This window comes from Sapajus apella, unplaced genomic scaffold (genome assembly GCF_009761245.1).
Source record: "Sapajus apella isolate SASKATOON/1434 unplaced genomic scaffold, GSC_monkey_1.0 scaffold43, whole genome shotgun sequence".
NCBI lineage: Eukaryota > Metazoa > Chordata > Mammalia > Primates > Cebidae > Sapajus > Sapajus apella.
In genome coordinates this window covers 9,116,072-9,141,367 of record NW_022436983.1, presented here as the reverse complement: position 1 = coordinate 9,141,367, position 25,296 = coordinate 9,116,072, and the positions used below count along the sequence as shown (strand labels likewise).

The 25,296-nt window shown below is 51.5% G+C and overlaps 1 protein-coding gene across 1 annotated transcript; it reads right to left on the bottom strand.

Annotated features, from left to right (window-relative positions):
* Positions 1–9,149: 9,149 nt before the first annotated feature.
* CTRC (chymotrypsin C) lies at positions 9,150–17,864 on the bottom strand. The gene is made up of 8 exons (XM_032300481.1): positions 17,758–17,864; positions 15,915–16,006; positions 15,719–15,816; positions 13,805–13,930; positions 12,005–12,141; positions 10,827–10,972; positions 9,838–9,990; positions 9,150–9,225 (listed from the first exon to the last, which is right to left on the bottom strand). Exons 1-8 carry the CDS (start codon positions 17,795–17,797, stop codon positions 9,211–9,213), a joined length of 807 nt encoding a protein of 268 aa, XP_032156372.1. The 5' UTR covers positions 17,798–17,864; the 3' UTR covers positions 9,150–9,210.
* Positions 17,865–25,296: the final 7,432 nt, after the last annotated feature.

Below are 25,296 nucleotides of genomic sequence, written 5' to 3'. Positions count from 1 at the left end.
TTCTCCTGCCTTAGCCTCCCAAGTAGCTGGGATTACAGGTGCCCGCCACCACACCTGGCTAATTTTGTATTTTTTAAGTAGAGATGGGGTTTTACCATGTTGGTCAGGCTGGTCTCTAACGCCTGCCCTCAGGTGATCCACCGCCTCAGCCTCCCAAAGTGCTGGGATTACAGGTGTGAGCCACTGTGCTCAGCTACTGTCAGGACTGGAAAGTGACACAAAACTTCACTCAGTTGTGCTTAAGCCAAAAGGTAATTCATTGGGCCACAGAATGGCAAAGTCCAGGAGCAGAGCTGGATTCAGGGCACTGGCGATGGTTCTGGACTTGGCTTTTCTTCATCTTTTCCTTCTGCCTTCTGCTTTGAGGTCTCAGACTCCATTAAGTGGCCTGTGGCTGCTCCGGGTTCTCCCTTCCTTGGGGACAAGATCACTGCAGGATCTCTGGTCCAGAGTTCCTCAATTGCAGCAGTGTTGACATTTTGGGCGGATGATTCTTTGCTATGCGGGCCGTGTCTATGTCCTGTGCATTGCAGGAATGTGACAGCTAGATGCCAGTCCCTACCCCTCTCCACGGAGTTGACACAACCAAAAATGTCTCCACACATTGCCAGATGTACCCTGGGGAGCAAAATCACCCCATCACCGCCTTCCCCTCTCATTTTGCTTTGTAGCCTCACATTCCCACAGTCCCACATCCCCTCATCCCCTGCAGTGAGTGAGTGACAGCCTTCTGGTGGCTCCCTGCAGAAGCCTGCAACCTCTCTGATTGGACCTGCCTCAGGTCACATGCCCATTCCTGAGCCAATTGCTGCGGTGGGGAGGGGTTGCAATGCATTGATTGGCCAGGCCTCTCCCCCTTGGTCTTGGGCCAAGAGGTTTCACCCAGAACCTCCGGGATCCGGTGGGGTGGCGCCTGCACAAAAATCTAGTCTTCTGTGCTGGGAGGGGAGGAAAGAGAGGGAGAGGAGGCAGAGTGCGGGAGCGGCTACAGCACACTTCCTACCCTGGAGCTTAGTTCTCCATTTATATGTTTTGACAATGATGTAATGTATCAGGTTCTATACTGGGCTGGGTCCTTGGTGTCTCAGTGGGGCAGGGAGATGCACATGCGTAATTCTTTTCTTTTTCTTTTTTTGAGTCAGAGTCTTGCTATGTCTCCCAGGCTGGAGTGCAATGACATGATCTCGCCTCACTGCAACCTCTGCCCCCTGGGTTCAAGCAAATTCTCCTGCCTCAGCCTCCCAAGCAGCTGAGATTACAGGCGTCCCCCACCACCACTCAAAAATTAGCCTGGCTAATTTTTTGTATTTTTAGTAGAGACTGGGTTTTGCCATGATGGCTAGGCTGGTCTTGAACTCCTGACATCAGGTGATCCACCCATCCTCCCAAAGTCCTGGGATTACAAGCATGAGCCACTGCACCCAGCCAGATGTGAAATTCTCATGGAGTTTGTGACTCATTCAGGACAACTGCTCTGAGGAGCCACGTGGCTTAGTGGCTGGGGGCCTGGGCTTAAGCCCCGGGTGCCTCTGTGTAGTGAGCCTGTGGTTTGGATCCTTTCTACGGAGTGTGGCCTGGGCCAGCAGTAGCAGCACAGCTTAGTCGCTGGTTAGAAATGCAGAATGTCCCATCTTCACTGTCTGTGGTTTAATATATAATCCCAGATGATTTCCTTCCTCTGCGTATTAACATTTGAGAAGCACTGGACTAAGGCACATTTCACTCTCTTCCTTGGGTTCCTCGCCTATCAAAGAGAAACAATAACAATACCATTACGTCTTAGGGTTGTTAGAATCAAACAATAGTTTGATTTGATCACTCAGAATAGTAGCTGCAATAAAGGTTTACTCTTAATTCCTTAGACCTGCAGGCCTAAGATATTCGAATAGCACAGAATTCTTCAAACCTTTTCATCAAATAATGCAAGGAGTTTAGCGGTTGGCAAGCTTTCTGTGTAAAGGGCCAGACAGTAAATATTTCAGCAGGCCATATGGTCTCTGTCACAACTAGTCAACTTGGCCGTTGCAGTGCAAAAGCAGCCATATGGGCATAGCCGTGTTCCAATAAAACTTTATTTACAAAACAGATTGGATTCGCTGGCTCTAATTTGCAGTGAAGTGATGACCTGGGGTCGAGCACATGGCACTCACAATAGCAAAATGTCTTGGAAGTCTCATTCTTCATTTGAAAGCTTAATTTGAATTTTGTGACTTCATACATAGCTGGGTTTATTTCAATATAAAGTCTTTTCTTCCCTCCTGATCGTCACAGAAAATGGATGCGATGGGAAGATGCTGCCTATTTATTCTTTGCCTTCATGTGGTCCTGTGGCCCACTGCCATGAGAACCTTTGGAGACTCAGCCTGTGTCTCAACTTGATGGGACTCAGTTTCTGGGACGTGGACCCCAAGGATATGCTGGAGGCCTGAGGCCTGCTAGGAATGAGGCTTCCTCTCCTAAGGAACAAAAAGAGAGAGGGAGGGCGGGGCTCAGTGGCTCATGCCTTTAATCACAGCACTTGGGGAGGCCATGGCCAGTGGATCACCTGAGGTCAGGAGTTCGAGACTAGGCTGGCCAGCATGATGAAACCCCGTCTCTACTAAAAATAAAAAAAATTAGCTGGGTGTGGTGGCAGGTGCCCGTAATCCCAGTTACCCAGGAGGCTGAGGCAGGAGACTCACTTGAACCCGGGAGGCGGAGGTTGCTGTGAGCGCACAACTGCACTCCAGCTTGGGCAATAAGAGTGAAACTCTGTCTTTAAAAAAAAAAAGACACAGCGAAGATTTGAGTCCAGGGACTGAGGACAGTAGTAGTTAACGACCCCCCTGCCCCATTCACAAGCCTCTGTTATTTCATCAGCTCCGAATAAGAAGACAGGGCAGTTGTTCATTTCACAGATGGGGAAAACTAAGGCCCAAAGAGGTTAAGTGACTCGACCACTGACTGCCTGTTGGTGATTTCAGAGCTCCGGCCCAGTGAGTACCCTCCCTCTGCCCTGCCTTAGTTTATGCTTCTTGTTTGAGTCAGAGAGAATGTGGCTGTGGTGGCTGACCAAGATGGCCCTGATTCCTCGCCTTCCCTGCACCCATGCCCTTTGCTATGCAGTGCCCTCCTGGGAGGTGGGTGAGACCAGGCTATCCAGTCTGACCCACAGAACCAGGCTGTCCAGTCTGACCCACACTGGATCAGCCAACCCAGGCTGACCCCTAAAGCTACGAGTGAGTCCAGCCCCAATCAGCAGGGCTGCCTGACACCCCCAGGTGGGCCCAGACGTGTCAGCAATAAGTGCTCATCCCTGGATGCCACTGGGAGTTTGGGGCTGGTTGTCAGGCAGCAGTGTCATGCTTCTGGTAGCTGATACAGTGGCTGAAAATCTTTTGTGAGCATCTGGGAGCAATAAGTCTCCTCTCAAGCCTCTATCTCTCTGAGCTTATTGCTGGCTTCATTGAGACTTCTCAGCACCCCCACAGCCTACCTCTCCTGGTCACTAGAGGAGGTCAGTGTGTGAAGGCATCCTTAGACTTGAGGATTCATGGCAGAACAACAAATTGTTAGTTTCACAGGCTCTGGAGTTTGACTACCTGGGTTTAAATCGTGGTGTCCCATTACTAGCTGTGTGATCTGGGCTGAGGTTTGAAACCTCTCTGAGCCTCAGTTTCCTCATCTGTAAAGGAGGATGATAATTAGGGTTGTCATGAGGATGAAATGAGATTGTATATATGAAGTCTTGGGTGGAGCCTAACACAAATTACCAAGTGCTCAATACCTGCTAGGCACGCAATGGTATTAGGCATGTAGTGGCACACTAGTGGATCAGTGGCTCCTGGGGCTCTCAGCAGCCCCTTCTAGGCCTGCCAGCCCCCAGGCAGAAGGTGGAGGTGGGAGGTTCATGCCTAAGTTTCCAGTTTCCCTCCCTTCCATCTACCAGTTTGTGACCTCTTGGACAAAGTCCACAAATCCCTACTGTCACCCAAGCCAGATCCCAGGGAGTCCTTCCTGACCCCTCCCTCTCCCTCCCCACTACACTCACCGCAGTGCACTTTGGATTTTGCCTTCTAACATGGGAGCAAGGATGGTGCATTCGGTTCCTATTGCTCTTGTAACAAATCACAAACGTAGTGGCTAAAAACACACACATTTATTATCTTATAGTTCTGGAGGTCAGAACTCCACAGTTTGTCTCACTGGGCTGAAGTCCAGGTATTGGCAGGACTGTTTCTTTCTGGAGGTCTAGAGAAGAATCCATTTCCTTGCCTCTACCAGCTTCTGGAGGCCGCCTGCATTCCTTGGTTCATGGCCCCTTCCTCTGTCTTCAGAGCCAGCAGCACAGCATCTTCAAATCTCTCTCTGACCCTGACCCTCTTGTCTCTCTCCTCTAAGGACGCTTATTGATTACACAGAGCTCACCCAGATAATCCAAGATGGTCACTCCACGGCAAGACCCTTAATTTAATCATATCTGAAAAATCCCTTTTGCTAAGTAAGGTAACATGTTCACAGGTTCTGGGAATTAGGATATAGACATCTTTTGCAGGGAGCATATTCTGTTTACCGTACATAGGCATCGATTCTTGGGCACAATAGTGGATCTTGTCCCCAAAGCTGAGAATTTTACCTCTTTTTTTTTTTTGAGATGGAGTTTCACTCTTTCACCCAGGCTGGAGTGAAGTAGTGTGATCTTGGCTCACTGCAACCTCCACCCCCGCCCCCACCCCCCCCAACCAGGTTCAAGCCATTCTCCTGCCTCAGCCTCCTGAGTAGCTGGGATTGTAGCTGCCTGCCACCATGCCCCGCTAATTTTTTGTATTTTGATTAGAGATGGGGTTTTGACATGTTGGCAAGGCTGGTCTCGATCTCCTGACCTCAGGTGCTCCAACCCCCATGGCCTCCCAAAGTGCTAGGATTACAGACATGAGCCACATGCCTCGCCAAATTTTACACTCCTGTTGAACAAACTGAACTGTGGGTTGTGTTTCACCATGTATGAGCTAACAAATAGTAATTTTTGTGGTGGGTGGTTTTTTTTTTTTTTTTTTTGAGACAGGGTCTCACTCTGTTGACCAGGCTGGAATGCAGTGGCATGATCATGGCTCACTGCAGCCTTGACCTCCTGGGCTCAAGTGATCCTCCTGTCTCAGCCTCCTAAGTAGCTGCCACCACAGGTACATGCCACTACACCTGGCTAATTTTTGTACTTTTTGTAGAGACGGGGGATCACTATGTTGCCCACACTGGTCTCGAACTTCTGGGCTCAAGCATTCCTTCTGCCTCAGCCTTCCCAGTAGCTGGGACTACAGGTCTATGCTACCATGCCTAGCTCCTGACAAATAGTGGTTTTGATAATTAATCAGATTCATGGAAGTTTACGTAGCTGTGGGGCTGGGAGCCTGCTGCTCAACACTGCAATTGTGCCTCTTAAATAATTACTGAGGCCGGGCACAGTGGCTCACGCCTGTAACCCCAGCACTTTGGGGGCGGATCACGCGGTCAAGAGATCAAGATCATCCTGGCCAACATGATGAAAACCCATCCTACTAAAAATACAAAACTTAGCTGGGCGTGGTGGCACACACCTGTAATCCCAGCACTTTGGGAGACTGAGGCAGGCGGATCACGAAGTCAAGCGATCTAGACCAGCCTGGCCAACGTGGTGAAACTCCGTCTCTACTAAAAATACAAAACTTAGCTGGGCGTGGTAGTATGTGCCTGTAATCCCAGCTACTCAGGAGGCTAAGGCAAGAGAATCACTTGAACCCGGGAGGTGGAGGTTGCAGTGAGCTGAGATTGAGCCACTGCACTCCAGCCTGGCGACAGAGCAAGACCCTGTCTCAAAATAATAATAATAATAATAATAATAATTACTGAATACCTCCCTTTTCTCCTTTTCATTACCACCTCCATCCAGGCTGCATTATTTCTGGCCTAGACTGCTGCAGCAGCCTCCTCACTGGCCTCCCTGCCTCCACTTTTGTGTGCTCCAGACCACCCTCCCCACAGCGGTCAGATGGACACTTTAGTGTATACATCGGACAACAGTGGCCACTTCCCTGTCTAAAAGCCCTCCACAGCTCCCACTGCCCTCAGCATGAAGACCTAGCTGCCCCTACCACTGTACAAGGGGCCCTCTGTGAAGGGCACTTGCTTCCTCTCCAGCCTTGTCTCTTGTCCCTCCCTGCCAGGGTGACCAACTGTCTTGGTTTGCCTGGGACTCTTCCAGTTTTAGCATTGAAACTCCTGTGTCTTGGAAAACTCAGTCCGGGGAAACCAGAACAATTGGTCACTCTGCCCCTGCCCCTGACTTTATGCTCCGGCAACACCGGAGTCACGCAGTCGCTATGCTTTGTTCATACTGTTCCCTCCACTGGAAAGTGACCCCTTCTATTCCCCAGTGAACTGATTAGCAAGTAACTGAAAACCTACTTCAGTGGCTAAAACAAATGCATATGGATTTTTTTTTTTTCACATAGCAAGACATTCGGAGGAAAATGGTGGCTGGCATTGCATCTACAGCTTGATGAGGTCTAAGCTGACATCTCTGTAATTCTCTTGGCCACAAGATGGCTGCCTCAGCTCCAGGCATTGCATCCATATTCAAGAAAGGAAGAAGGGGAAGAGGCAGCATCAGCTATGTCACATCCTTCTTATCAGAAAAGATTTTGTTTTTCCAGAGGACGTTTTACACTGCAGGGCAGCACAGCATAGTGTACAAGAGCACAGGCCCTGGAGCCAGATTACCAAAGTCTGGATCCCAGCTCCACCAACTGCTAGTTAAACGTTGGGAAGCACTAACAACCCTCTCTGGCCTCAGTTTTCTCATCTGTAAAATGGGCATGATGTGAATAGTAACCTGCCTCATAGGGTTGTTTTTGGGGATCGAGATAATGTAAAAGCTATAGAACAGTGCTTGGCACATACTAAGTGCCTGATAAATGTTAGATGTTATTTAATTATTACACATTATAGGCCAGAATGGAGTCCTATAGCTCTGTAACTACAAGGAATCTGAGGACAACAAGCATTTAGCATTTATAACCCCCAATATAAAGATACACACAAAAGAAGATAGCTGGGAATGAGGCTGGGTGTGGTGGCTCATGCTTGTAATCCCAGTACTTTGGGAGGCCAAGGTGGGCGGGTCACCTGAGCTCAGGAATTTGAGACCAGCCTGGACAACATGGTGAAATCCCATCTCTACTAAAAAAATACAAAAAAAAAAAAAAAAAAAAAAAATAGTGGGGTGTGGTGGCATGTGCCTGTAATCCCAGCTAGTTGGGAAGCCAAGGTGGGAGAATCGCTCGAACCTGGGAGGCGGAGGTTGTAGTGAGCTGAGATCACGCCACTGCACTCTAGCCTGGGCATCAGAGCGAGACTCCATCTCAAAAAGAAAAAAAAAGAGAAGTAAAGAAGTTAGCTGGGAATGAAGTTTGAATTAAGCAAACAGAACTACCTTCTGAACTTAGGTACCTCCTAGTCAAATTTTAAGACCAAGCTTGGTGGTGGTGGCTCATACCTGTAATCCCAGCATTTTGGGAGGCCGAGGCAGGCGAATCATGAGGTCAGGAGTTCAAGACCAATCTGGCCAACATAGTGAAACCCCTTCCCTACTAAAAATACCAAAAAGTAGCCAGGTGTGGTGGTGTGCACCTGTAATCCTAGCTACTCAGGAGACTGAGGCAGGAGAATCGTGTGAACCAGGGAGGCAGAGGTTGCAATGAGCCGAGATCACACCATTGCACTCCAGCCCAGGTGACAGTACGAGACTCAGTCTCGAAAACAAACAAACAAAGAAACCACCAGTCTTGGGTGTCATTACCTCCAGGAAGCCATCCTGGACTCCTCCCATCAACTGGCACTGGTTTAAGTGTCCCTTTTCTATGCTCCTGGACTGTATTTCTGTTTTCAAATGTATTCCAGGGAATTCAGTGATCTATTTACTAGTCTGTCTCCTGCACAGCTGGGATCCCGTTATCCCTGGATTCCGGTCTGGGGGGTGGGGGGGGTGCTGGGCTCCCTGTAGACCCCGTTACTTGTTGAGTAAATAAAGTCTTTCCTGAAACTTGCCTTGGCATCATGGGGGTGTGGGAGTCATGCCATGGTCCTCACTTCTCAAGGACAAAGTCTGGTGGAGAAAAGGGACAACTCTTGTGCCAGTCTGAGGCAGCTGCAGCCGAGGGCTCTCCTGCAAGGGGTCCAGAGGCTGGGCTGCTGGGACCTCCACAGAACAGGGCATCCCCAGGAGCACGCCAGCCCAGAGACCCCATCATCAGGGTCCGTTCCTCCTGGCACGTCCCTGCCGGGACGCTGGGTCCCTCCCATCTCTGGCCCCTCTTGCCCTTTTGTCAGCTTCAGGAGAACTCTCTCCTCCTGAGACTTCTGGATCAGGTGTTGCCGGCTGTCCCAACTCTTTCTCTCTGGGCCTCAGTTCCCCGACCTGTCGAATGCAGTGAAAGCATACCCAGCTCTGACCACTGTGATTCTGCGTGGGATCCATTGCCTTCTTCAAATGTACATCTTCTGAGGGTGGGGCTGGGCTCTCCGCCTTCTCCTGTACCCTCACCATGCCCAGCACAGGGCTGGACACAGAGGCTGGCTCACTAAACATTTCTCGAAGCAGAGAGCCCCGGCCAACAGCAGCTGTGGGCTGTGGGCTGGGGTGGGCAAGGTCCCTGCCAGGGAGCCCCTTCCCCAGGAGTGGTTGTCCCTGAGCTTTGGCCATCGTCTGTGGCCTGGCCTCTCTGGGCTGGGGGAGGCTGCTTTTGGGGACATTCTGTCTTCCACCTGCAGCTGGGGGGCTGTGAGGACCCACCAGGCCCCTCAGTGGAGGTAGGATCAGAGAAGCGAATGGTTTCATCAGGGTCTCACCGGCTCACAGCTTGTGAGGTGGAGTGGGGAAGGTGTCTGATGTGTCCTTAACTCCCATCCCCTCCGGCTTCACACAAGACTTCCTGGGATCTCCATCCCCAGCCCCTGCCTCCCATGAATGCCCCAGGAGGCTCCTTCCTAGGCCCTCTCCCTGGGCCTCTGTTTCCCCACCTGTCTAATCGGGGTGGGGGAAGCTGGCTGGGTGGGTGTCTCCTTGGCTCCACAGTGTGGAAAGGGGCAGCAGCAGAGCCTGGAAGCAACAGACGCAAATCAAGGACCCAGGCAGCTCGAGGGAAAGGAGGTTTATTGCTGCTGCAGGCACTCGCTGCTGCTGTTCCCAGCGACAAATCACAGCTGCATTTTCTGGAGGAGCAGAGAACAGTGTGAGGGACTCAGGGCTGTGCCACCTTCAGGGGCAGTACAAGGCTCCGCCCGGAGGGTGGGTCTGTGGGGGAATCCCCCGCCTTAACATGCCAGCCTTGTCCCTGTCCAAGGGGTCTGAGCCCCTTGGCATTTCAGGCCACTGTGCAAATGGGGCTTGGAACACATGCTCTTCCCAGCAGGGATGCCCCCAGCTAAGTATGCCCCTCTGTTCCCCTACCCTCAAGGTGATAAGTGGCCATCCACACCATCCCCCTCCTCTGCTGGGCTATACCCTCAGGGGGTCGGTTTTGGGGAGAGACGGGTGTGGAGCCTGGATGAGGACGTGAGAATTTGCTGAAGGCAGTGGATGAATGGATGGAGGAGTTGATGACTGTTTCCTTATTGACATTCAACTCAAGGCCTGCTGCTGTAAGCACTCGATCAATATTTCTTGAAAGAGAGTGAATGTTGAATAAGTGTATGAATGAATCACTGAATGAGTGAATAAATGCGTGAATGAGTGAATAAGTGCATGAATGAATGAATGAGGGAGTGGGTGAGTAAGGGCGAGGGGCTGACAGGTGCAGAGACAGCTGTGGAGGCAGCACCCACCTCGTTGATCCAGTCGATGTAGGCGGACACCCGGGTGTAGACTACAGGCTTCTTGACGGTGTTGCAGCCCAACCCAGAGCCAAAGCTGACGATGCCAAACACCTCCCAGGAGCTGTTCTCCAACTGGCAGTTCAGTGGGCCCCCCGAGTCCCCCTGCAGCAGACCAGGAGGGCATCAGTCCTTCACTAGGCCCCTGAGAGGCAGTTTGGGAAGCGGGGCTGGGTGAGTGGGGGATTGGGTTGGCTTTCTCAGCCTCAGTAGACAGTTTTGGACTCAGGCTGCCCAAGGTGAGGGAGACAGAGGAAATGTGTTTGGGGCTGCCTTGGCCTCATTCTGGGAGGCTCTGGGGTGTCCGACTAGCTCTTGGTTTGCTGTGTGATCTTGGGATGATGTTATTCCTCTCTGTGGCTCGGTTTCCTAGCTGTTCAGGTCACCTTGTCTAAGACTCTGTGAGCTACCCAGAGCAGTGAGGATGCTGGCATCTGTGCTGGAGGCCTGGGAAGGCGAGGAAGGAGGGCGAGAATGGGGAGAGGGCCATGTGTTTGAAAACAGGACATTCCCTGATTATCTTAGATGTTTCATGGTTCTGGTCTCCCTGGACTGGTGGAGTAAATGGCATGGAGGAACATGTATAGCGACTTGAGTGATGCCTCTTCTGTGTCCTTTAGACTCATGTAGTCCTAACCCTGTGAAGTAGTTACTAGAATTCCATTTTACAGATGGAAAAACTGAGGTCAGAGGTTCAATGGCCTTCCCAAGGTTACACAGCTCATAAATGGTGGGTCTGGGGCTTGAACTCAGTTAGTCAAGCTCAATGCTCATGCACTCACCACAGTGCCGGGGGGTGATAGGCTTCCCCTGAGCCTGCTGGGCCCAGCCAGGGCTTGCTCAGTCTCCTCCTGGGGAAGGGTTTGGCCCATTGCACCCCCCTTTGCCCATGTCCACTTGGCCACTGGGAGTAGGGAAAAGTGCAGAACCTAGCCACTCACATTGCAGGCTGAGATGACGCCGTCGCCCCCGGCGCACACCATGGTCTCCTTTACCCTGAAGCCCCACCAGTCGCTCCTGGAGCACGTGGCGTGATCCACCACTGGCTGCAGGCCCTGCTGCAGCTCATCAGCAATGGGGCCGTTGGCTGGGGAGAGAGTGGGCAGTGAGCAGGGAGGCAGCCGGGCAGCCCAGCCCCGCCCCAGGCCTTCAGGGAGCAGAGGCCTGGGACAGGACCCAGGGGAGTGCTGGCTGAGATGCTGTGAGCACCACACACCTGCCCTTCCTCAAGAGGCCAGCCAAGATCCCAGGGGATTGGGAGCAGGCTACTGGGAGCCCTTGGGGGAATAGCCACTGAGCTGAGTTGTCTTGAAATTGGATTCTGGGGGTTAATTGTCATCATTCCCTGCAGGTCTCTGCCTTGGCTGTCACACATTAAAAACCCTTTCTCACCCCAATATTTTCTTGTTTTCTTTCCTTCTTTTTTTTTGGATACAAGGTCTCACTTGTCGCTCAGGCTGGAGTGCAGTGGCAAGATCACAGCTCATGGCAGCCTCAAAGCCCTCAAGAGATCCTCTCGCCTCAGCCTCCTGAGTGGTTTGGGACTACAGGCACACGCCACCATACACCGCTATTTAAAGAATTTTTTTTTGTAGAGGCAGGGTCTCACTATGTTGCTCAGGCTGGTCTTGAACTCCTGGCCTCAAGAGATCTTTCCTCCTTGGCTTCCTAAAATGCTGACATTACAGGCGTGAGCCACCACACTTGGCCTCTCCCCCGGGATTTTCTAAATAGTGATCTGCATTTTCTCCCGTCTCCCATAGTTTCATTATTTGCATTTAACTTTTAATTCAGCTGGGATCTATTTGGGCATATGGTATACCAGAGATGTCATCCCCCCACAAACGGTTTATTTCAGTTTATTTATGCGACACTACGTGCCAAGTGCTGTTCTGAACACTTGGCAAATCCGAATTCATCTAAGCCTTACCACCTCTCTCAGAGACACTTGTTAGCGTGTCTGTCACATGGTATGTGCTTAATAAATATTAGCTGTTACTGTTACAGGGATTACAAAGACATGAAAATGTGAAGGCAAAAGGGAAAGCAGTGGGCAAATGTGGGTGGCATGCTGCTTCCTTCAGGAAGGCTCTCGGGATTTGCCAGGGACAATACTCACTCCAGAGGCGGCCCCAGCCAGTGACATAGCAGGGATAGTCCTGGGGGAGCAGGGAGTCCTTCTCTGGCAGGCAGGCCACCTGGATGGTGTCACTCAGCTCCACGTGCTCTGCAAGCTTGATGAGGGCAATGTCATTGCTGGAATCCAAAATGGAGAAGGTGAGGGGCAGGAGGGCCCTGGCCCCCCAAGCCCAGGCTAGGGAGCTCGGGCTGTGAGTTGGGAGTCAGGTCAAGGGTGCTCAGGAGTCCTTCACAAACATCCTGACTGCTAGCTTCTTCTTGGCCTTTGGGGATGCCAGGACAAATGATTCATCATCCGGCATGGTTGCTTGCCCTGTTGACAAGCTGCTTCCCACATTATCACCTCGGGGAAGGGCTGACAGAGGGAGATGGGGGGAAGTGTTCCAAACCATTGCTGGCTGTGCTTTAGTCAGAAAGAGGCTATAGCAAGTTGAGAATTCGAATCCCCAAAGATGGCACCTTCAGATGCCAGTTTTCATATTTTCGTGTTACAGGAGTAAAGGCTGGCCGCCCCAGACAGACCTGGGGACCTCGGTGGGCTGTGTGACCTCGGACACATTTCTTTTTCTTTTTTTTTTGAGACGGAGTTTCGCTCTTGTTGCCCAGGCTGGAGTGCAATGGCGCAATCTCGGCTCACCGCAACCTCCGCCTCCTGGGTTCAGGCAATTCTCCTGCCTCACCCTCCTGAGTAGCTGGGATTACAGGCATGCGCCACCATGCCCAGCTGATTTTTTGTATTTTTAGTAGAGACGGGGTTTCACCATGTTGACCAGGATGGTCTCGATCTCTTGACCTCGTGATCCACCCGCCTCGGCCTCCCAAAGTGCTGGGATTACAGGCGTCAGCCACCGCGCCCGGCTCGGACACATTTCTTAACCTCTCTGAGCCTTGGTTCTTAGTCCAGGACTGTTGTGAGGATTACATAACAGATGGCATATAAAGTGTGATTGCAATGTGGGCATACAGTAGGCCCAGCCTCTGGAGAGACACTGTGGGGGTCTTCCTTGTGGACCTTCCTGGGAGCCTTGGCCAATGAAGGGGATAAGAGGGGCATTTGCCTCCACTTAGCATTTTGCCATTTTGTGTAAGAGAGTCATTTGCTGGCTGTCCAGGGTGAGGATGGGTGTCAGATGTTAGATGCAGTGAACCCCAAGTTTCTCTTCAAAGAATCAGTGTGTCAGTATGTTCAGCTCTCTCATTCTTTGATTTTCCATTTTAAAGTTTAACTTCCTTGTAATCCAGTAAACAACCTTCTCCTCCGGTTCTAATTGGTAGTTCACGTCGGTTTCCCCGGCCCCCAGCTCCGTCCTGACTCATCCGGGTCACCTGCTCCAGTTACTTTCTTTGACCTTGGTCACCCCTGGCTGCCTGCTCTGACCCGCCCATAACTGTCCTTCCCACCAAACCACCCACCCTGCCACTCCAGCTCGGACCCCTGCTTTCTTTAAAATAGCCAATCAGGATTAGTCTAGCTTGGGCGGTCTAACCCTAGCCAATAGGGGAGCGGCGCAGCAGTAGGGGCGTCCCCCGTCAGGCATAAGTGCCCCTTCCCCTCCTTGTCCAGGTGTGCGGCCACCTTGGCTCCATCCTTGAGCCGCGCTCTTCTATAGAAATAAACTGCCTTGCTGAGATGATTTATCTTCAAATGCTGTTTTTTTGCGGCATCGAAATTTTACTTATAACACAGGTACGGGTGGGACAGGCTCTGTGGCTCCGTCCCCGGGGACCCCGACTTCCGCACTGCCCCCAGCGGCCGTGGGATGGGCAGCTCATTACTCACCGCACCAGGAAGGAGTTCCATTTCTCGTGGACATAGATGGTGTCCACACCCACGAACAGGGATCCTTCCTCATCTTCCACCTCCAGGTTGTTCTTCCCCAGGCCCACACGGTAGGTCCGGGTGTTGCTGGGTGAAGGAAGGGGACCAGGTCAGGGTGGCCCCCTGGTCCTGCCAGCCCATGGGACAGCGAGGAAGCTCAGGGCTTTTGTGGGACTCAGTTGGGGGGAAAGGAGTGTCCCCACTGTCCTTTCCCAGGGTGAGGGGAAAGGGTCCAGGACTTGGAGTCTAGGGACTTGGGTTCACGTTGTGGCCTTTCTTCTCCTGGCTGTGTAGCCTTGTGCCTCAGTTCCCTCATTTGTAAGAGGGAGGCAATACTGGAACTTACTCCCAGGGCAGCTGTGAGAATAAACTCATCCAAGCTTCCACCGCTCTTGCCTGCACGTTTGTGGCATCCGCCTAACTGCCTCTCACTGGTGCGCTGGCCTACTCCTGTCTGTTCTGAATTCAGCAGCGTGAGTTACAAAATATCTCAGGCCAGGCGTGGTGGCTCACTCCTGTCATCCCAGCACCTTGGGAGGCCGAGACGGGAGGACTTCTTGAGGCCAGGAGTTTGAGAGCAGCCTGGGCACATGTCAAAACCCCATCTCTACAAAAAGTGGAAAAATCATGGTTAGGTTTGGGATTCTAAGTTTTTTTTAAAAATGAAGAAGAAGAAGAAGAAACATTAGCTGGGAATGTGTGGGGGTCTGTGCTTATAGTCCCAGCTACTCAGGAGGCTGAGGTGGGAGGATCACTTGAGCTCAGGAGATCGAGGCTACAGTGAGCCACGATGGCGCCACTGCATTCCGGCCTGGGCTATGGAACGAGACCCTGTCTCTACAAAAAAAAAAAAGTATATATGAAATATACAATATGAAATATATTGTAAGTATATATTTTATAAAATATATTAAAAATATTTTATGGAATATAGAAAAATACGTCAGCCCACAACTCTCCTTTGCTGAGAAACCCTTCCGGCAGCTCCATGTTACTGAGGGTCGAAGCCAGAGTCCTGGCCTGACCTGCACAGTGTGGCCGTCACTTCCTCCCGCTCTCCAGCACATGCTGCCCCTGCCATCGTGGCGTCCTCAATATTTCTCAACCACACCGACAGGTCTCTTCTCCAAGCCTTCGCATGGCTGTTCCCGCTGCCTGGAACACCCTTCCCCTAGGGCCATAATTTCCTCCCTCACTTCCTTCAGGCCTTTGCCCAAATATCCCCCTTTCAGCTCTTCCCCGGCCATCCCATTTAAAATAGAACCCCTCATTCTGTTTGTCCTCTTCCCAACTTATTTTTGTATTTTTTACTTTTTTGAGATAGAATCTTGCTCTGTTGCCCCGGCTAGAGTGCAATGGCGTAATCTCGGCTCACTGCAAACTCCATCTCCTGGGGTCGAGCTATTCTCCTACCTCAGCTTCCCTAGTAGCTGGGATTATAGGAGCCTGCCATCACACCTGGCTAATTTTTGTATTTTTAGTAGAGACAGGTTTCACTATGTTGGCCAGGCTGGTCTGGAACTCCTGACCTCAGGTGATCCTCCTGCCTCGGCCTCCCACAGTGCTAGCACCTGACCAAGACCTTATTTTTTATCACCGGAGATGTTATATATTTATTTGTTTAATTGTCTGCTGCTCTGCCTGCCAGAAGAATATAAGTTTCCTGAGAGCACAGACTTTGTTTTCACTGCTGTTTCCTGGCATATAGTAGATGCACAATAAATGTTTGACTGAATAAATGCACAACTGAGTTACTGCGTGTGAGTAGCTTATGTAGGCCAGTGCCTGGATGTGGAGAAGCTGCTCAGTAAAAGCAGAGTTTCAGGCTCCCACCCCTGGATGACGGCCGGGTCTCAGGGTGTCATCCCTGCACACCTGATGCAGTGGGCAGCCGTGAGGACGAAGTTGCTGGCAATCAAGGTCCCGCCGCACGTGTGCCTCCACGTGTCGTCCTTGAGGTACTGGAGGGAGATCTGCAGGAGGGTGGGGAGTGCTGTGTGTCAGCCTGTAGGTCCGTGGGCCCTCACCCCATCACCCTCTCTCTCTACCTCCCAGCCCCACACAGGCTTACCTGCCAGGGCCAGCTGTGGGGCCGGGCATTCTCTCCTCCCACCACTCGGGCGGATAGGTTGGGCAGGAAGCTGGGCACCCCGCAGCTGGAGGCTGAGGAGACAGGAGGCCAGGAGAGCCGGTGAGTGGGGCCGGCTGACCATGGGGAAAGGGGTGGGAGGGTGGGCAGATGGAAGGAGCACAGACTTGGGGCGGGGCGGACACGGGGTTCGTGTTTTACTGTGTGACTTGAGGGGAAGCCGCCCCGGTCTGTAGGCTTTGTCTTCCCTTTCTGTGAAATGGGAAGAATCACACTAACCTGGTGAGTTTGTCCTGAGAACTGAATTAGACAACACATAGGAAAGAAAGAGCTTGGCTGGGCACGCTGGCTCACGCCTGTAATCCCATCACTTTGGGGGGCCCAGGTGAGCGGATGACTTGAGGTCAGGAGTTTGAGACCAGCCTGACCAACATGGCGAAACCCTGTCTTTACTAAAAATACAAAAATTAGCCAGGCATGGTGGTGCACACATGTAATCCCAGCCATTTGGGAGGCTGGGGCAGGAGAATCGCTTGAGCCTGGGAAGCTGAGGTTGCAGTGAGTCGAGATAACACCATTGCACTCCAGCCTGGGCGGCAAGAGCAAAACTCCATCTCAACAACAACAACAACAAAAATGTGTGTGGCGTGTGTGTGAGTGCCTGGTACACCTGTGTTCTGCTGCTGCTTTCTAGGCCCCTGCATCATGGTGTGTGTGAGAGAGAGCATTAAATACACTGTGATAGCCGGGAAGCTGTGGGGAGTGGTCAAGAACACGTGCCATTCTGCAAGACAGATGTGGACTCAAATTCTGCCTCTTCCACAACCCGCCATGTGATGCCAGGCAAGATAATGAGTCACACTGAACCTCGATGTCCTCATCTGTAAAATGGGGCTATTAATAGACCCTACCTTTTTTTTTTGAGATGGAATTTTACACTCGTCACCCAGGCTGGAGTACGATGGCCCCATCTCGGCTTACTGCAACCTCCGTCTCCTGGGTTCGAGCGATTCTCCTGCCTCCTGAATAGCTGCGATTACGGGTGCCCACCACCATGCCTGGCTCATTTTGGTATTTTTAATAGAGACGGGGTTTCACCATGGTGGCCAGGCTGATCTCAAACTCCTGACCTCAAGTCATCCACCTGCCTTGAGCTCCCAAAGTGCTGGGATTACAGGCGTGAGCCACCGCGCCCGGCAATACACCCTACCTCTCAAGCTTGTTTTGAGGTTGAAATTGGCTCCTACGTGTAAGGGGCCTAGCACAGTGCCTGGCACACACTAAACACACAGAAGCAGGAGCTGCTGTTGTTACTGCTGTCGTTGCTGTTAGCTGGAAAGACTCTTAATTAAGTGCTCGTCTTTGCCAAAAAAGCCAGTGAGATTTAGAGCGGTGACGCGACTTTTCCGGGTCCCGCAGAGAAGAAGTGGCATTTAAGCCAAGTCCCTGGCCTCCTAATCTGGGAAAATGCCACCAAAATGATGGAATGGAGAATCCCCAAGGGGGAGAGAGTGCTGGGAAAGGCGAATCCCAACGGTCCCTGGGGTGACCCCAGGATGGGCATCTCGTGTCCCCACGCCTCACCTGGTGTTTCCACGTCTCATTTCTAACTAGGGACAGGTTAGATCACCTTCCCTGTTTTGTAGATGTGAAAACAGTTACCAGGCAGGCTGCGACTCGTCTGGCACACAGCTGGTTGGTAGCATCTGAACCCACAGGGGACCCTAAGGCGCCTTTCTTGGAGAGCAGAGGTCCCCCTCCCATCCTATCCTTGCCCTGGAGGCCAGCCCCGGCTTGCCAGCGGCGGCCCCACCCCACCACTTACCGCAGGCCAAGAGTGCGGTGAGGACAGTGACGCCCAGCATGGTGTGGGTGCTCGGGACTGACTGGCTGTCGGCGTGGGCTGGGAGCACACTTATAGGCAGGAGCGGGGTGAGTCCACCTGGTCAAGGCCGAACCGCCCCTTGGAGAGAGAAACCTGCGCTGATAAGACCCTTTTCCCGACCTCAGGTGGTTACTGTTTAATTTGGGCAGGAGACGGGGCTTTCTTGGAAGTATGGATTTTCCAAGGATCCTGAGACAGAAAATTCTGAGGTGCTTTTTGGCACTCCCCACCCCACTCTGCTTGAGGTGTGTGTTCATTCTCTCTCCCTACCTTATACTTTACTTATTTATGTATTGGAGATGGAGTCTTGCTCTGTAACCCAGGCTAAAGTGCAGTGGCACGGTCTCAGCAATCTGTAACCTCCACCTCCCGGGCTCAAGTGATTTTTGTGCCTTAGCCTCCCGTGTAGCTGGGATGACAGGTGCCTGCCCCCATGCCAGGCTAGTGTTTTTTGTTTGTTTGTTTTGTTTTTTTGACACGGAGTCCTGCTCTGTTGCCCAGGCTGTAGTGCAGTAGTGTGATCTCAGCTCACTGCAACCTCTGCCTCCTGGGTTCAAGCGATTCTTCTACCTCAACCTCCTGAGTAGCTGGGACTACAGGCGTATGCTACCATGCTTGGCTAATTTCTTGTATTTTTAGGAGAGACAGGGTTTCACCATGTTAGCCAGGATGGTCTCAATCTCCTGACCTTGTGATCTGCCTGCCTAGGCTTCCCAAGGTGCTAGGCTTACAGGCGTGAGCCACCGCACACAGCCACAATATTTTAAATTTTATTTCTTTATTTTTTGAGACGGAGTCCTACTCTGTCACCTAGGCTGGAGTCTTGGCTCACTATAACCTCTACCTCCTGAGTTCAAGCGATTCTCCTGTCAGCCTCCCAAGTAGCTGGGACTACAGATATATGCCACCAATTTTTTGTATTTTAGTAGAGACATGGTTTCACCATGTTGCCCAGCTTGGTCTCAAACTCCTGAGCTCAGGCAATCTGCCTGCCTCAGCCTCCCAAAGTGCTAGGATTACAGGTGTGAGCCACCGTGTCCGGCCCCTACCTTACTCTTTAGTTATTTATTGGGCACCTACTATGTGTCAGGCATTGCTCTCAGGTCTTCTTGTATTATCTCACTTAATTCTTCCAACAACATGAAATAGACACTGTTATCTGCTCTGAGATGAGATGAGAAAGGACCAGGCACAATGGTGCATGCCTGTAGTCCCAGCTACTCCTGAGGCCAAGGCAGGAGGATCGCTTGAGCCCAGGAGTTCGAGGCTGCAGTGAGCCATGATCGTGCCACACTGCGTTCCAGCACAGGTGACAGAACAAGACTTTGTCTCTACAAAAATAAAATAAAAGTGAGGAAGCTGAGACTCAGCGGGTAAGTGACCGTCTAGGGTCACACGGCTGAGCAGCAGCAAAGCCAGATTTTGAAGTCGGAGCTTCTAACAGCAGCCTGGCGCTTCAAGCTGTGGAGACACACTGCTCCTTCTCTGTCTTTCTAGTGCTATTAGATCGCTTCCTGGCTCTCTTTCTGTCTCATCCATCTAATTGTTGGGCTTGGTGCACTCCTGCCCCTACCCCCAGAGCTGTGGTTGGAGGCGGAGGCTCAGGAGACCCTGGAGGGTGCTTAGTTGGCCAGAATCCTTCCTGGAGTCAGCTTAGTTGTAGGCCCTCAGTTTCCCCATCTCTAAAATGGGCCAATAGGACCAGATGGACTCTCAGGTCCCTTTCAGTCCTGTGATTCCATGACTTGATTGTCAAGGTCAGTGGCAGGTCTGAGGGCCCAAAACACTGAGTGTCAGAAGTTCTATGAGAGCCTCTGGCATTCGGGGCATCTCTTGGAACGTGTGGTTTGATCCATCCACCTCAAAGCCTAGCTTTAGCTTGGCTGTTTAGATTCTGTCTCCTTTTCCCCTCTACTCATACCAAGCTCCCCTTGAAGGCTGTTTTCTGAGCTGGGCCCACTGGCTACTTTAGAAATTATTTCCTGAGGCCAGGTGGGATGGCTCACACCGTAATCCCAGCATTTTGGGAGGCTTAGGTGGGTGGATCACAAGGTCAGGAGTTCAAGACCAGCCTGACCAAACCCCATCTCTACTAAAAATACAAAAAAATTAGCCAGGTATGGTGGCACGTGCCTGTAATCCCAGCTACTTGGGAGGCTGAGGCAGGAGAATGGCTTGAGCCTGGGAGGCAGAGATTGCAGTGAGCAGAGATTGAGCCACTGAACTCCAGCCTGGGTGATGGCGTGAGACGCTGTCACACACACACAAAAAAATTTTCCTGATAGAAGAGTTCAGAACACTACACACCCTGTCATTCATAGTGGTTATCTGGGGGCGAACGAGGATTCTAATTTATACTTTTTTTTTTTTTTTTGGAGACGGAGTTTTGCTTTTTAGCCCAAGCTGTAGTGCAGTGGCATGATCTCATCTCACTGCAACCTCCACCCCTGGGTTCAAGCAATTCTCCTTCCTCAGCCTCCTGAGTAGCTGGGATTATAGGCATCCGCCACCATGCCCAGCTAATTTTTTTTTTTTTTTTGAGACAGAATTTTGCTCTGATGCCCAGGCTAGAGTGCAGTGGCGCAGTCTTGGCTCACTGCACCCTCTGCCTCCTGAGTTCAGGCAATTCTCCTGCCTCAGCCTCCCAAGTACCTGGAATTACAGGTGCTTGCCACCATGCCCGGTCATTTTTGTAATTTTTCAGTAGAGATGGGGTTTCACCATGTTGGCCAGGCTGGTTTTGAACTCCTGACCTTGTGATCTGTCTGCCTCGGCCTCCCAAAGTGCTGGGATTACAGGTGTGAGTCATCGTGGCTGGTCTCTAACTTAAACACATTTTTATGCAGCTTAAATTCTTTTTAAAAACAAGCCTATGTTACTTTGGCAATATAAAAATCAATAAATTGGATTTTTAAAGAAAGATAGACAAGGGATGTGAACATGCTCCATTTGGCTCCATTCGGCTGTGGTGACTTCAAGGCCTCAGTCCTGGGACATTTGGGGACTTCAGGCTGTGGGGATTTTCTGTTTCATTTGGGAGGCTGGTCGTGTGGCCTGCAGGGGTATCCGTGGCTATTGCCCAGTCTGCTTCAGACCCAGGGCTGTTGGTTGCCAAGCCTTGGAAAGGGTCACTCTAGCCTGGAGACGGAGAACATAGTAGAGATACGGCTTGAACTGGGTGGCAGGTCTTGGAAATTAGCAGGGTCTGAAGGCAGGAGGCAAGACACCTGGCTTCCATCTCAGTCAGTGACGGAATGGGTGACCCCAGACCCCGAACAACCTCTCTGGGCCTCAGTTTCTCTCATGTCCTTTGATCAACCTGGGAAAATGAATTAACTGGGCTTCTTGTAGGCGCCCATCAGTTTATACTCGGAGATATAGCAACTTCTTAGCACGCATCTCAGGTGCATATACATGCTCATGGGTGCACAGGTATACCCAGACAGGTGACACACATACACACACACGCACGCACACAGACACATGCACACACACACATGCACACATCCTCTCCATGTCCACAGATATGCACACGCTGATGACATATAAAGCATTTAGTTATGTGTAGAGCCAAGCAGAGCCATGGACCACACATTCAAACGAGTACACCAACATAGAAATAGCCACAAATGGGTTGGTGATGAGGTGCCAGGTGAAGGCATTGTTAGCTCTTCGAGGTTCACAGAGAAACTGATCTTTTTGGAGGGAGGTTGCTGGCTGCTTGGCTATAGGGAAATTTGCTTGTTTTGAGACATCTACAGGAAGAACCCTTTATGTAAGGCAGCACCAAACCATTGTCCTGGGAGAAAACTGAGGTCGCCCTTAATCTGTTTCAGATGCTGAAGATGGGTGTTGAGTGGTTTGCTTAGGGTTGGACTATATCCAACAAGGAGGGAAAATCCAGCACTATTGCATCCTAGCTGTGTGACCTTGCAGTTGTGACTCAACCTCTCTGTGCTTCCTTGTTTATAAAGTGAGAGTGAAAATGGTACTTCCGGGCTGGGCGCAGTGGCTCACGCCTTTAATCCCAGCACTTTGGGAGGCCCAGTCGGGCAGATCACCTGAGGTTGGTAGTTCAAGACCAGCCTGGCCAACAGCGTGAAATCCCGTCTCTGCTAAAAATACAAAAATTAGCCAAGTGTGATGGTGGGTGCCTGTCATCCCAGCTACTCGGGAGGCTGAGGTGGGAAAATTGCTTGAATTTGGGAGGTGAAGATTTCAGTGAGCTGAGATCACGACATCACACTCCAGCCTCGGTGACTGAGAGAGACTCTGTCTCAAAAAAAAAAAAAAAAAAAAAAGGAAAAGAAAGAAAAAGGTACCTCCCTCCTAGGGCTGTTGGAAGAAGAGCCTGGCATATGGTAAGGACTGTGTAAATGTTTGCTGTTCCTATTACTGTTGTTGTCATCTGGATCTTTTGAGAAGGCTTGAGACTGGACTTGGTCACTGAGTACTTTTGCCTTCATGGGCCCCTTTCTCCACTAAAAAAATATTAAAAACTGGCTGGGCGTGGTGGCTCTTGCCTGGAATCCCAGCTACTCAGGAGGCTGAGGTGAGAGAATCCCTTGAGGCCAAGAGTTCGAGACCAGCCTGGGCAACATGGCAAGCCCCCTCTCTCGAAAAGAATTTTAAAAATTAGCTGGGACTACAGGCATGTGCCACCACACCCAGCTAATTTTTAAAATTCTTTTCGAGAGAGGGGGCTTGCCATGTTGCCCAGGCTGGTCTCGAACAGAATTTTAAAAATTAGCTGGGTGTGGTGGCACATGCCTGTAGTCCCAGCTACTCTAGAGGCTGAGGCAGGAGGACTGCCTGAGGCCAGGAATTTGAGGCTGCAGTAAGCTATGATCATGCTACTGCATTCTAGCCTGGGTAACACAGAGAGACCCCATCTCCAAAAAATAAAACATAAAAAAAATGAAAATTATGTTTCCTTCAAAAAATAATAAAAATTATGTTTTGTTGTATGATTATAACAATGAATGGAATCCAGTTTGGATCCTTTTCATTTTTTTTCCTACGGATTTTAAAGAAATCAAAACATATTTGTGGGCTCCTAAAGGTATCATGGATTCCAGGCTCTGTGGCTTCTCTTTCTGTGAGATTCTAGAAGACCCAAGGGCTGAGAGAGAGAGTGACAGAAAGAGATTGGGGAATGGTCTGCAGACCCCCTGAGCACCTTCTCTGGGCCCTGGAGATGCTTTTGGCTGTGTTCCGGGGCAGCCAGGAGAAGCTTGTTCCTGCTGGAAAAGGCGGACAGGCATAGGAGCTGCCTCCCGGCACGTGCGTGGTTGGTGCCAGCCCCTCCTGACCCCGGCCCTGGTGCAGGGAGCAGCTGGTCAGGGGACACCGTGAGCCCAGTGGCCGGTGACACTGGGTTGGCTGACCTGATTTTCTGGCCTTGATCACCGAGACTGAAGAAGTGCCCAGGGGCCTGTGGGCAACTGCGGAGGGAAGCCCTGGAAGGGGGGGCTTTCCTGTGATGGGAGGGGTCAGGGCTTGATGTTGGATTAACTTGCGTATTTATTTATGTATTGAGGCAGAGTCTTGCTCTGTCACCCAGGCTGGAGTGCAATGGCACAATCTTGGCTCACGGCAACCTCTGCTTCCCGAGTTCAAGCGAATCTTGTGCCTCAGCTTCATGAGTACCTGGGGGTACAGACATGAGCCACCACGTCCAGCTAATTCTTGTATTAGAGCCAGGTTTCACCATGTTGGCCAGGCTAGTCTCGAGCTCCTAATCTCAAGTGATCCATCTGCTTCGGCTTCCCAAACTGCTGGGATTACAGGTGTGAGCCACCACACCCAGCCTAACTTGCCTATTTTAAAAACAACTGTTTTGTTTGCCCATATTGTGAGGCACTGACATACCATATACACAGAAAACATTCATTCACTCACTCATTCATTCCTCCCACATTCACTGAGCAACTACTGTGTGGAGGCTCCATGGTAGGATTGGGTACATAGAGATAAGATCCTTGGTGGGGTCTTAATCAGCCTTGGGGAGCTCCCTGCTGGATAGGGCGAGTGTTCCTTGGAGATAATCTTGCTTGGATAGATGGGCCAAGGGGCGGAGTTCTGTGTGAGAAGAGACTCGTTCTGGGTGGGAGGCTGATGGGGGGCAGGCAGGGAAAGGATTCCTTCTGTAGAGTCCACGTCCAAAATGAATCTGAAGCCTTGAGGGTGGGAGAATGCCAGGATTCACCCCCGCCCCACTGCTGAAACCCAGGGTTTTCAGGGCCTGGAGTGGGGTCTCCCAGGACTTGGGATCTCAAAGTCCTTGAGCCACTTGGGGCCAGACTGTGCTGGAAAAATAACCACGGGCGACTTGGTTGAGGCAGGTGGGAAGGGGTGGGGGATGTGGTCAGGCGGGGCCCTGGGGCCTCAGAAGGAGCGATGCCAAGGCAGGGGTGGGGTGGGGTAAGAGCCTGAGAAAAGAGGCAGGTGTCACTGACAGGACTGGGATTTTCTGGCTACTGGGACAGGACTCTCATGTGGCAGCTGTTACGTCTGGGGTGAGGCCCACTAAGGGGCCAGCTGAGGGTCTGGCTGGGCTTCTCCTCCAAACCAGATGGAAGCACTGGGGGTTAGAGAAGGCTGTAGGGCTCCGTGAGATGGCATTCAGCGAGGGGTTCACGGTTCTGAGAGGGGCTGGGGGTTCCATGGGGATTTGGAGCTGGGACTCAGTGCAGGGAGGCTTCATGAGAGGAAGGAAACTGGGAGTTTTTTTTTTTTTTTTTTTAAGCGACAGGGTCTTGCTCTGTTGCCCAGGCTGGAGTGCAGTGGCGTGATCACAGCTCACTGCAGCCTTGAACTTCTGGGCTTATGTGATCCTCCTACTCAGCCTCCTGAGGTAGCTGCCCAGCTAGTTGTTTTAAAATTAATTTTTCTAGAGATGAGATCTCGCTATGTTGCCCAGAGTCTTGAACTACTGGCTGAAGGGATCCTCCTGCTTTGTCCTCCCAGAGTGCTGGGATTAGTCATGAAACACTGTGCCCAGCCCCGGAAGGGTTTTAAGGTGTCCTCTCTCAATCCCAGGATCACTCCAGGTCTCCTCCCTCCTTAGCCTGCTTCCTGCCAGGGCTGGGGGTGGGGATCTTGTGCAGGCCAAGGTTGGGGAACCCTGATGGGCTGAGACCCTTGGTGGAGGGCCCTGGGCTGGGACAGCTGGCCTTGGCCTCTCATGGTCCAAGGACTCGAGGCCCTCGGCCTTCACCGTCAGGAGCTTCCTTTTCAGTATGATTTGTTATATTTTGTAGAGACTGGGTCTCACTATGTTGCCCAGGCTGGTCTTGAATTCCTGGCCTCAGATGATCCTTCCACCTCGGACTCCCAAAGTGCTGGGATTACAGGTGTGAGCCACTGTGCACTCTTTCCCTGTCCCCGTCCCTTGTTCTTGAAGCCCTTTCCAGCAGGATGTCAGGGATGTGGATGTTCCTCCTTTGGGGAAGGGGTTCTGAAAGGCAGTGAGGAACT

Excerpts from the sequence above, each read along its gene's own strand:
- CTRC (XM_032300481.1), bottom strand. The coding sequence starts at position 17,797 with ATGCTGGGCGTCACTGTCCTCACCGCACTCTTGGCCTGCG. Across the intron at positions 15,817-15,914 it reads CCCACAGCTGGCCCTGGCAG|ATCTCCCTCCAGTACCTCAA; the intron begins GTAAGCCTGTGT and ends ACCCTCCTGCAG. Across the intron at positions 12,142-13,804 it reads TGGAACTCCTTCCTGGTGCG|CAATGACATTGCCCTCATCA; the intron begins GTGAGTAATGAG and ends TTTGGATTCCAG.